Source organism: Chelmon rostratus, chromosome 4 (assembly GCF_017976325.1).
Source record: "Chelmon rostratus isolate fCheRos1 chromosome 4, fCheRos1.pri, whole genome shotgun sequence".
NCBI classification, from domain to species: domain Eukaryota; kingdom Metazoa; phylum Chordata; class Actinopteri; order Chaetodontiformes; family Chaetodontidae; genus Chelmon; species Chelmon rostratus.
Window position 1 is genome coordinate 8,207,817 of NC_055661.1, and position 12,467 is coordinate 8,220,283.

General features: G+C 41.4%; 1 protein-coding gene across 1 annotated transcript; it reads right to left on the reverse strand.

Moving 5' to 3' along the window:
• Nucleotides 1-2,596: 2,596 nt before the first annotated feature.
• LOC121605384 (trace amine-associated receptor 13c-like) lies at nt 2,597-7,599 on the reverse strand. Its single transcript, XM_041935275.1, has 4 exons — nt 7,345-7,599; nt 6,357-6,421; nt 3,888-3,998; nt 2,597-3,410 (listed from the first exon to the last, which is right to left on the reverse strand). The coding sequence occupies exons 1-4, from the start codon at nt 7,597-7,599 to the stop codon at nt 2,597-2,599; spliced, it is 1,245 nt and encodes a 414-aa protein (XP_041791209.1).
• Nucleotides 7,600-12,467: the final 4,868 nt, after the last annotated feature.

Consider the following 12,467-nt stretch of genomic DNA (forward strand, 5'->3'; position numbering starts at 1 on the left):
AACTTTCTCCTTTTCATGTGTGTTTTAAACCAGTTTAACACACAGTCAGAAAGACCAATCAACTGTTCAAGACGATTGAAAAATAGCATGGTCAATCGTATCAAACGCTTCACTAAAATCTAAAAGGACAAGAACTGAAACCTATTTTTAATCAGTATCAATAGTCTCAATAGTCTGAGGTCACTGATTATTTTAGTCAGAGCAGTTTCAGTGCTGTGGTCTGTTCTGAAACCTGACCGAAAATTCCTCCAGTTCATGCAGTCAGTGACAGACTTGCAGAGCTCAGTTAATGCAATACAGGTGAATTTTCCCATGGTTACATCTTTTTAACAGTGTTTACTGAGCTCATTTGTGTTCACTTCAGCAGAAATGCTGGCTCCGATTAAGGTTATTTTGTTCGAATGAATGATGACAGTTCTTCACAGTTTGATGTAAAGAACTGTGGAAGGGTGGGGGCGATGTTGAGCAGCTGGTCAATAGTGAAGAAAAATATTTGAAAGTTCCCAGCATTATCTGTAAAAATCCTGGAAAAGTAATCCTCTCTTGCCTGACGTATAGATTGGTTATAGACAGTCTTGGCTTCTTTGTATATATTACATTGAACTGTGAGCACAGTTTTCCTCAATTTCCTTTCAGATACTTTACAAATTCTCATCCTCTCATTATAACTGCTATTGATTAACCATGGGGAGATTCTGTCAGTCGACCTCTTTAAGTGGAGCAACAGCATTTCAAGCAGATGACATGGTATTGTTGAAATGTGCAACCATGTCATTTAAAGAGCAGTCAGCAGTGCGTGACTCAAATGATCTCCTAATATTCCAAACCTTTCCTTCAGTCTTGCCATCAAAGAATCGTCTTTGAACCAGAAATTAACTTTTAGTCTTTTTTAAGATTAGATTGGCATCAAAACACACAGTGATGGTCAGAAAAAGGTTATTCTAATACTGGAACATTGTCAGTGTTTAATCCTCTTGTTATTACCAAGTCCAGAATGTTACCATGCTGATGACTGGCTTCATTTACATGTTGTGTGAATTCAAAACTGTCCAGTAAATTAATTAGCTGCATAGCTTTGGAGTCCTCCTTTTTCTTAATGTGGATATTCAGGTCTCCATTTAGGATTAATCTGTCATATTTAGTTATACCAAGTGCAATTAGCTCTGAGAACTCGCAAAAACACAGATGAACATCAGTCATGATGAGTACTGATAATTCTGCAAATTTCTCTTCGGAGATGAATAAAGTATCTATCTATCTTCTGCTTTGAACTCAAGTGCAAGATATTCAAATGATGTTCACCCAGGTCAATGTCATTACACACAAACTGTTTAGAAAAACGGCTGCAATGCCTCCACTGTTCCTGCTCGGTCTTATTGACTGAGAAAAAAATATATATTTTTCACTTATCAGATCATTCATGAAAAAGTTAGCCAATGATCGGACATTAAAAAGAGCTCATTTCTGCTGTAGGGATTCTGTGACAGGGGAGGAGACTGACTGTGGCGTAACATTGACAAATCGGAGATTACTGAGACAGATACCAGATGGTCTGTGATTGCTACGATGTGTTTGACCATGGCAGGAGCTTTATGTATGTTAATGATTTCCCTTTTCTGACTGGGAATCAAAACTATGGCCTGCAGCAGCCAGCCCCTGTTTGGGTAACAACAGAGCTTTTATAGAACATGCCTCATAGACTTCCTGTGTCAGACAATGATGTAGCTAAATGTTAAGCTCTTACCTTAAAGTTCACACAAGCAGAATCTTTATTAGTCCTGGCTTAGGTGAAAAAGGTACATTATACTTTTCTGTTTCATTTTGCAATTAGCTCTTAGGATATTTGGATGCTTTTTTGTGTTTGAGTGTGTATTTTAACTGTCACTCTTTTGTGAGGTCACATTGACACAGAGCCCTGTAGGTGTCAGGGAAGAAAAGCAAAACAGAAATTAATACATTAAGATGACTTTTTATTTATTGTCGTTATCACCCTACAGTAAATATGAATTTGGCCTTTTATATTACAGCAACAACTTCACAGCAGTGTGTTTCAGCATCATATTTGATTTGATAACTTGACCATGAGAATAAACTACAATCTTTGTTCTGACAACAAGCTTGTGGATGAGGGCAACGACTTCTGTTCCAAATCATGCCTTCTCTCTGTGTTTTGTACACTCTGGATAGAGCACAGCATCACAGAGAATAATTATTGCTAACATAGGCCTCAACTCATTTCATTTTGGCATCTACTCTGTTTGGCTATTTAATCAATTTATGCCACATAACATACATTTTTCCTTCTAGCTATCTAATATTAAGACTACTCCTGCACCTCAATAGTGAGATAAAAAATAGTGAGATAAAAAAATAGAATTAAGCTACCTAAAATAACACTACTCCTGTACCTCATTCATTGTGGAGGACTGTTTTGAAGTAAACTGTGGGAAAGTGAATATTCAATAGCTTTTCCAAACCATGGGTGTTATAATTCCATCTTCTCTGGCAGAGGTTTTTTCAAAGGTAGACTGGTTTATATCCTGAAATGTTTCTTTTTTCTGTCCTGTGTTTAGTCACTTTCTGTACAGTATATTGATTATCTCAACATGATGTTGGCCTCTCGGGAACCTGGCTGCAGCATCTGAAGGCTGACAATGAGTTTAACTGATTTTCTAAACCAGGGGTAGAAAAAGGCATAGATCAGAGGATTAAAAGTGGAGTTACAATAGAACAGCCAAAGTTGAGGTGATGACTCTACACCATCTGCGGTGGCCTGTCCTGTTATGGAAGGAATGTAGTATGGACAGAAACAAAGTATAAACACAAGAAGGATAATACCAAGAGTTCTAGCAGCTCTCATCTCTGATTTCTTCACAGTCGCAGTGTTTGATTCGACAGCTGAAATCTGAGATCTCATGACACGTGCCTGTGACACAGCCACCAAAAACACTCTCACATAGAGAACTATGATCACAGTAACAGGGCCCAAAAAGGTGAGAAATAAGTCTACTGTTCCTGAAATGTAGTTTATGACGACTGTATTTTCTTGAAAGCAGGCATTTGACAAATGTATTTGTAACAAGTAATCTTTCAGTATTATAACGTTGTAGATAACAGAAGAGCTCCAACACAGAGATACACAGATTTGAACTCTGCTTGGTGTTATCATGGATGAATAGCGCAGAGGGTAACAAATAGCCACATAGCGGTCCACAGATATGAGCACCATGTTCCCAACAGAGGCAGAGGTGAGGGTGAAGCTAGACAGATACAACAGAGCACATGAGATTTTACCCTGAAAGTGGCAGGACTGCAGAATGAAGACTTCAGATGGCATCACTGCAAGGCCCACCAGCAAGTCAGACACAGCCAGGGAGAGGAGGATGAGATTGGTGGGGGTCTGGAGCTGCCTGGAGGGGGAGATTATGATTAGTGCCTCACGTTCAGTGAAAATAAGTTTAGAGCACAGCAATCATTTTGAGAATACAGACAGAACATGGAAAGTGCAATTGTGCTTTTACAGATACATAAATATGAAAATAAAACTCTACATAGCCGACATGCCACATAAAGCTCTATAATATCACTCTGTTGCACAGCATCTCAACTAAGTGCTACTGCAGTTTGGTTGCATCATCAAGTACATTTTCTTTATGACTGCTGACATTGTGACATGTTTATACATGCAATAGCCCAATGAGACTGACATGTTCATTTACAAGTGAAAGTACAGACATCTCTGGTTTGTCTCAGCTTGTTAATATTGCAGTTGTTTAGACAAAGAGATAAAGTCGGTCTCGTTAGACTAGAACAGTACAATAATCAAAGCTTCCATCCATGAGTTAAACTCAAACACGCTATCAGTATTTCAAGAACAGTGACTGTGCCTGAAGTGGGAGATAGAGATGATAACCAACAAGTTGAGTGTCACAGTGAGCAGAGTGATACAGCACAGCAGGGTTTTGATGAACATGTCCTTGGGAGTAACAGGCATTGACCTGCGGGAGGTGTTGAGGGGAGGGATACAGAGTTCAGCTGCTTTCAGTGACTCCATCATCAGAGATAGTCACTGTGGATCTGAACAGAGAGCTGCTGAGGTCGAGCAGCGCTCTGACTAACTTATTAATGAGATGAGATATTTATCTCTTCTGGATTACCATCATCATTCCTGTTGCCCATCAACTCTCTCCCTCTCTTTATCTTCTCCACACACATTTTCCAAACAGCTGTTTTCTTCCACAGTTCTGAATCATCAAATACAAATACATCACTCAGTCCCCCACTCCTTTGGTGTCCTCCCTACATCTATCTCAAACAATCACTGCAGTGATCGACATTTGCTGTACCATGTTTTCCTTCTCTGTAATTCTTTATCTCATTTTTGCCTCGTCCATATTCTGCAATTTCCCAGCTTGGGATAAATAAAGTATATCTAACTAACTAACTAACTAACTAACTAACTAACTATCTATCTATCTATCTATCTGTTAGACATTGTATGATTTTACATTGCAAATGATACATCAAAACCCTAATTCCAGAAATGTTGGGACGCTGTGTAAAACATTAATAAAACAGAATGCGATACTTTGCTGATCTTTTTTATCATATACTCAACTGAAAACAGTACAAAGACAATATATTTCATGTTTTCATCAACTTCATTGACTTTTGTGAATATTTACTTATTCTGAATTTGATGACAGCACACAGCTCCTCAAATAGGGCCCGCAATCAATCACAGATTCACTGATTCACCATGGCATCTCGTGCAGCGTACTTCTCCCCGTTATAGCAGGAGATAATTATGGACGCATATGAAGAGGTGAAAGACCAAAATTTAAAAAAAAGGAAACACCGCCACTGCCATAAGACAACAAGAGAAAGCGTGGCTAATCATTGCATCGCCTGAATGCGTAAGTATCTCACAAACACACACTCACGACTCCACTGAAACCATCACAATTACAATCCAAATCGTTTAGTCATAAGAACCCGGACCCATTTCTGCCTTTAGGAAAATTATAGGGGACATAAGACAGACTAAATAGAACACATATACACATTTCTGACATTTTTTTCAAAACATCACCCCCTACTGTCCAAGATCTCAAATGTTACATAATGTGTCACATTGGGCGTTATTTCATGTTTTAGGAAAATTTGGATGTGTGACACCTGTGTCACCATGGGTTCTTATGGGTTAACATCCCCAAAAACGTAGTTGTATTCTGATTATGAAACAGCTGGAACTACCAGTGAAACTGACTGCAGATGTGAGTGAAATCATGTAAATGCAGCTCCGTATTTGCTCATCATGCTCCTCTGTTGTTTTATTCATTTTGTGTGTGTGTGTGTCCTTTGTTCATTTTTTTATTTAATTTATTATTTTCAGAATAAACATGACTGGGCCAAAACGAACTTGGCAGCAAGTCAAGATAAAATACAAGAACATCCTGCAGAACGGTAAGTGCCCTGACAAATATTATGCATGTACATACTTTGTACCCAGAGGGTGCCTGCTCACATATTGTCTGTACTTATAGCAATTTAAAAAAAAAAAAAACACAAGCAAGGCACGAGTGGTGGGTCACCACTAGCCGACCTAACCCCTCAGGTGCCCATGAGGGAGATTTTGTGAACAGGAAATTCTTTCACAGCATTAATGTTCGGGGCAGTGTACACTGCTGCCCCTGTGAATGACCTTCACAAGGTTTGGAATGTGCATCGGGACATTTTGAAGTCCAGCCAGATGCTCCTGCCCTGGCAGGACTTGTTAGTGACTCCTCTAGTACAGTGACTTACAGCTGTTGGTTCCCAAACACCCCTTACTGCCGACTGTAGTGGCACCAAGCTCTTCTAGTCATACCGGATTCCCTGTTGTGACTCCACTAGAGGCTGAGCTTATTCCGGGAACACCTCCAGTGCTTCCGCACTGCCAGTGCTTTCATTCTCCCCAATGGACCAGCCCAGTACGAGTCAGCATGCGCTGCATCCACAGCTGGTCACCATTCTAACGTTGAGAAAAAAGGAGGACCACCAGAGAGACACTGAAAGGCGAGTGGGGTGACAAACAGGATACTGCCGAAATTGCTGCTAGCAGGAAAGCTAGCGAGTTTCTGATCCACCTCCTTCAACACGGGATAAACTACAGTTGAAACTAGCCGCTACCTGCTGTTGATGAGCCGTGAGCAACTTGCTCTCCTCAGCATGCCGCCACTTACTTCTCCATCTGGGTGCCATCACTGCCTCCACATGTCACAGACCATCCTCAAACTCCATAAACGGATCACTCTGGGAGCAACTCAGCTCGCTGCTGGAGGGGAACCGGAAGTTAACTCTATAATCCCAGTCACCCAACATACAGACCAGGACTGCCCAAGTGACTGATCAGTTCCACTCCGGCGTAGATGCCGTGGTCCTAAGTCCAGAGGAATAAAAGGAGCAAAAAATCGGCATCTAAAGGCCCCCCCCCCTCTGCACTCGAACTAAGCAACATGTATTAGACCTGGTCACAGCGCATGGACTGTCAGTATAGGTTTCCTCTGTTGTGGATGTGGGCTTATCAGATCATTTCTGTGTCTTTTTTAAGGTAAACAGTTTTAAGCAACAGGAAATTCCAGAACATACTGTCAGGAAACGCTATCTTACATCTGAAGTGGCTGCAAGTTTTATTGATATTTTACATGATAATCCTCCAGAGATCTTACCTTCATCTTGTGATTTTATTGTTGATAATTTCAACAGTAAACTCAGGTCAGCACTTGCCATAGTGGCACCAGTAAAAAGGTTAGAACGAACTCAAAACCTCCCTGGAGAAACAGCAACATAATGAAATTGAAGCGAAACTACAGAATAGTAGAAAGAAAATGGCGGAAAAACAGTTCAATTTTTCAGGAACAGCTGACCATCTACAACAAGGCAGTTAAAAATGCAAGAAGAGAACATTTTTCAAAATTAATCAGCAATAATCACAAAAATCCAAGAGTCCTTTTTTCAAACATTGACCATTTAATTAACCCTGTTTTTAACCAACCTCTTGAACCAAACCTTTCATGTGAAGATCTTGCAGTCCACTTCAGAAGCAAAATAGATACTATTAGATCTAATCTAATAGAAGAACAGCGAACAAAACAAAAACAGCAAATACTGTGTCCCTCTCCTAACACTTACACTGCAGGTACCTTGTGAATGATAAAGTGCCCTCACAGGCCTTTCCCCTCCAAAATCATCTTCTCTGAGAAAAATGCATCATTTAGCAAGTAAAGAGTGCAGGAATGTGATATTTTGACTCTAATCTCCCATCCTTGAACTGCCACCTTATTGTGGTGGAGGGGTTTTTACTTGAATGATCCTAGGCGCTATGTTGTCCGGGGCTTGTTGCCCCTGGTTGGGTCTCCCAAGGCAAACAGGTCCTAGGTGACGGGTCAGAGTGTCAGAGCCCCCGATGATTGTAATAGGAACAAGGAAGACTACGTCGCCAGGACTGGCATTCCCAGGGTCCCACCCTGGAGCCAGGTCTGTGGTTGCAAGCGCCTGGTGGGCCTGGCTGGACATAGCCCAAAAGAGCGACATGGGCCCGCCCTCCAGTAGGCCCATCAACCGCAGGAGGGATCAGATGGGGCTGATGCGATGGGATTTGGGTGGCAGTTGTGGGCGGGGGCCCCGACGGCACAATCCCCTATGGTCGTGAACTTTGGGTCATGACTGAAAGAACGAGATCTCGAATACAAGTGGCTGAGAAATGGGTTTCCTCCAAAGGGTGGCGGGGCGCTCCCTTAGAGACAGAGTGAGGAGCTCTGTCACTCAGGAGGAGCTAAGAGTAGAGCCGTTGCGCCTCCACATTGAGAGGAGCCAGCTAAGGTGGCTCGGGCATCTATATCGGATGCCTGCTAGACGCCTTCCTGGGAGGGTGTTCAGGCATGCCCCACCGGAAAGAGGCCCCGGGGAAGACCCAGGACATGCGGAGGGACTACGCTGCTCGGCTGGCCTAGGAATGCCTCAGGGTCCCCCTGGAAGAGCTGGAGGAAATGTTTGGGGAGAGGGCAGTCTGGCCATCCTTGCTTAGACTGCTGCCCCCGTGACTCGGCTTCCAGATATGTGGTAGAAGATGGTATGGTATGGTAGATCTAATCTTTTACGTCGTCAGTCTACACATTTTAATTTTTCAGAATCTTCACTTTTAAATGAACACTGGAGAGGTTTGTCCTGGTGGATGCTGAAATGCTTGAGAAAGTTGCCTCCCAGTTAAGTTCAGCAACCTGCTTTTTAGATCCCTTTCCAACTTTTTAAAGACATAGACTTATAGGTTTTTAAAAGATGATCTAACCATCATTAATCAGTCACTACAGACTGGTGTTTTCACTGCTTTTAAGACTGCCATAGTTAAGCCACTCTTGAAGAAGAACAATTTGGATGTCTCATTACCAGAGAACTACCAACCTGTTTGCAACTTGCAATTTTAAGTAAGATTTTAGAAAAACTTGTTTTTAACCAATTAAATGATTTTATGACCTCAACAAACACTGCTGAAATATATCAATCTGGTTATAGAAAATATCACAGCACAGAGACAGCATTACTGAAAATTGTCAACGACATCAGGTCAAACATGGACACAAAAATGCCATCTGTCTTTTAGATTTGAATGCAGCGTTTGACACAGTAGATCATACCATTCTTTTAAATAGTCTCCGTAATTTAATTGCCATCTCTGGTACTGTTTTTAATCAGTTCATATCTCACAGACAGGAAATTCTATGTCAGCATGAGTGAACACACATCTATTTTTTTCCAATGAAATGCGGTGTTTCCCAGGGGTCAATTTTAGGTCCAACCCTTTTTAACCTATACATGCTACCGCTTGGAATTGTCATCAGGAGGCACAACAACAACTTTCACAGCTATACAGATGACACACAACTTTACATCGCCACCACGGACCACTTGATGTCCTTTTTAAGTGTATTTCAGACATTAAATCCTGGATGGCAGAGAACTTTCTACAGCTCAACCAGGACAAAACTCAGGTTTTAGTTATTGGTACAGGAGACCAGAGACAGAAACTGGCTAGCAAACTACAAGCCGTCTCTTTTAGCCCATGTCAACAAGTTAAAAATCTTGGTGTGACATTTGATGCAGAATTGAATTTTGAGGCTCATTTAAAGGACATCACAAGAAAGACATTTTATCATTGAAAGAACATTGCCAAAGTACGCTGGTTTCTCTCTCAAGCCAATGCAGAGACACTTATTCATGCTTTTATTACCTGCAGGATTGATTACTGCAATGCTCTTCTTTCTGGTCTCCCAGACTAAGAGACTCAGACTATTTTCCAACTACAATTACTCCAAAACTCAGCCGCTCGAATGCTGACAAAGAAAGAGAGCTCACATTACACCGATTTTAAAGTCTCTGCATTGGCTTCCTGTGCCTTTTAGAATTGATTTTAAAATCTTTTTATTGGTTTATAAAGCTCCTAATGGTCTTGCTACTTCATATTTATCTAACTTGCTTTTACAATATGAACCCATCAGAGCCCTCAGGTCTTCTGGGAGTGGCCTTTTAACTGTACCCAAAGTTAGAACTAAAACATACAAGGAGGCATTGCCCCCTTTATGGAATAGGCTGCCTGAAGATCCAAAATGTTACTGTCTCTGGTAGGAAACTTTATGTATTTGTGAAATTTGGGAAACACTGCCTTCAGTTCAACGTCATTGAAGTCCCCTGCCACAATCAGAGCCGCCTCTGGGTTGTCGTTCATCTGCCCGCTGATTAGGCAGTACATCTCCTGTAATGCTAACTTAGCATTAGTGCAGTGGGATGTAGGCGGCCACAATAAAAACGGACGAGAGTTCTCTAACCAGCTTGAATGGTCAGCATTTCACCGCCAGTTATTCCAAATCAGGAGAGCAAAATGCGCTGACGGTGCGTGTGGCTGTACACCAGACACTGTGTACATACAGCGCCAAACCTCCGCCTCTACTCTTACCTGAAGCTGCAGTCCTGTCCGCCCAGAACATAGAGTGCCCTGCTACCTCCACTGCTGTGTTCGGGATGTTGTCGTCCAGCCAGGTCTCTGTGACAACGGTAACACAGCTGTCCATCCGGCGAAAGACTATCCTTAGATGGACCTCGTCGATTTTGTTGGCGAGAGACCTGGGGTTAGTGAGGAAAAAACTGGGGAGAGCCGGTCTGTGAGTGTTAGCATGTAGCCTAGCACGCAAGCCGGCTCTCTTGCCACGCTTTTGTTTACGGTGCCTCCTCTGTCTCCATGGCCAGCATGGGTTTGAGCAGAAGTTTGCACGAGCTGTGCATTTTCCAAAGATAGCTGGAATAGTGCGTGAGATGAACTTTTCGTCATTTTCGATTTATTCGGATGTTGTCATTGTGTTTGCCCCTGACTTTTCCAGTCACCTTAAGTATTGTAATGGCAAAAGTATTATAAACTGCTCCATCTATGTTTGTCCTGCATTCTGATGCTATGTGTTAAAAGTGGAAACAGCACAAGATGTACTGGCTGACTTTGTTCCTCTGAACCTGGTACCCTACACACTGGGGGTTCTTGTAGCACAGGAACCTGGGACGATGGCCCCTAGATTCTTGTTATAGAGGAACCTGTGGTCAATGTGAAGCAGTTGCAAGTAACTGACTCTTCATACGGGTTTTGAAAATACCCTGGTACCAGTGGAGTCGTTTCTTCTGGCCTAAGCAAGCAGAGGAGGGCAAGGCCTTGAGTTTCTCTTGCCCCAGATGCATCCTACACAAAGCTCCAACCATAGCCACACAAGCCCCCCTGGTAACCATTACTACATTATGCCCCTTTAGGCTGCTTGCATCATCAGGTGGACCTCAGCGTGTGCACCCACTTGTGACCTAATAGCCAGTGCCACAGCCAAGTCTCTCTGAAAACATGTCATTCGATTTGCAGGTAGCCCAAAGAGATTCCATTCAGATTAAGGGGCCAATTTTGAATTGAATGTCCTGCGCTCACCATTTTCCCACAAACAATGATACAAAATCAAATCAAATACACGACTAAAACAAACAAACAAAAAATTCCTTTTCTCATTTGTGTCTATCTTCAACTGTTCTCTCTCTTTTAAGTGTATCTCTATTTCTCTAAACATGTATGCAAGCAACCCCAGTTATCTATACATTCATTTGTTCTGTTTCTGTCTGATGCCTCTGACTATTCTTGTCTTAGTCTGTTTTAGAGCGAGCACCTGAGTTTATTTCAGAAGGTTCACAAGTGCTACACTTATTTTACTTATAATATTATGCTGTCTAGTCCTTTTCTGTTGCTTCGCACAATGAAATACGACCTTTAACTAGAAAAGATCATGGCTCTTACCCCACCCCCACCCCCCCCACGCAGACCTGAGACTTTATCTTTATCAACAGCCCTTTATTCTTTTTCTCTATCATTCTGATTTTTTCAATTGTTATCTATCTCCTTGCAACCCATTCCCTTGTGCTACAGAGGTATTGCAGATTTCATTCATCGCTGCTGAATGTAAAATCTACCCAAGCAGACCTGTAATAACTGTTCCCTTTTACCTAGGCTTCACTTATTCACTTATTTACACTTATCTATACTGATTTTGTAATGAGTGTTCAGAAATTGATGGTAACTAAAACACTGTCTGTCACCAGTAGTCTAGATGACTTTTTACTTATTTGTTTTCTCTTTTCTCAAACTTAAATTCCTGGCTCATGTTCACTGTGGTCTGTTGTACACTTCCTTTGTGTTGATCCATGATTTTGGTTTTGTGACCTAATTTTGGAATATGAGGCTGAAATGCTAGGGAGCCCATACTGTTTTTGGGATACAACCTTCCCTGCTTCCAAATAATTACATCATGTTTTTAATGAGGCGATCTGCACGATGTGTTTACGTTGTAATTTGTTTTCTCAACACCTTTGATTGGGGGCATGCCCTCTGTGGTTGTAGACATCTTTACTTATCGAGGTGTGAACAGGCTGCCATGCAATACGGCTCATTATTTGTTGTATGATGACATGTTTTTGTCAGTGCATATTCCCTTGGGCATTTGTCACACAGGGAGTTTGTGTGTATGTTGTACAGCGCAGTATTAGCTGATCACTGTACATGTAAATTTGTCACAAAATATCTCATTGTTGGATAATGTTTTATAGCAATAAATAAACAATTAATTAAACAAAACACAAACTATACTTTTCACAGATTTGTAATCCAAAAGGAGGTTTAAGGGAAAAAAACAGAACACGGAATACTTTACTTTGATGTTGTAGTGGGCAAATGTATGTATGAATAAATCAGCAAGTATAATTAAGTAATATACGTTATTCTGAAATTAGTACTTACTTTAAAATGCAATGAGCTGAAGGACAAAAGCCAAAACAACCATTGTGTCAGTGTGTCAACATTAAAATTGGGTCACTATTCAAACTTATTGGCCTATCTGTATAAATCCCAAATCAAC

Coding starts and splice junctions, on each gene's coding strand:
- LOC121605384 (XM_041935275.1), bottom strand. CDS start 7,599: ATGGGCCTACTGGAGGGCGGGCCCATGTCGCTCTTTTGGGCTATGTCC. Junction 3,999..6,356: donor AGTCCTGGTCTGTATGTTGG/GTGACTGGGATT, acceptor CACCTCCCGCAG/GTCAATGCCTGTTACTCCCA. Junction 3,411..3,887: donor ATCTCTATCTCCCACTTCAG/GCACAGTCACTG, acceptor CTCCCCCTCCAG/GCAGCTCCAGACCCCCACCA.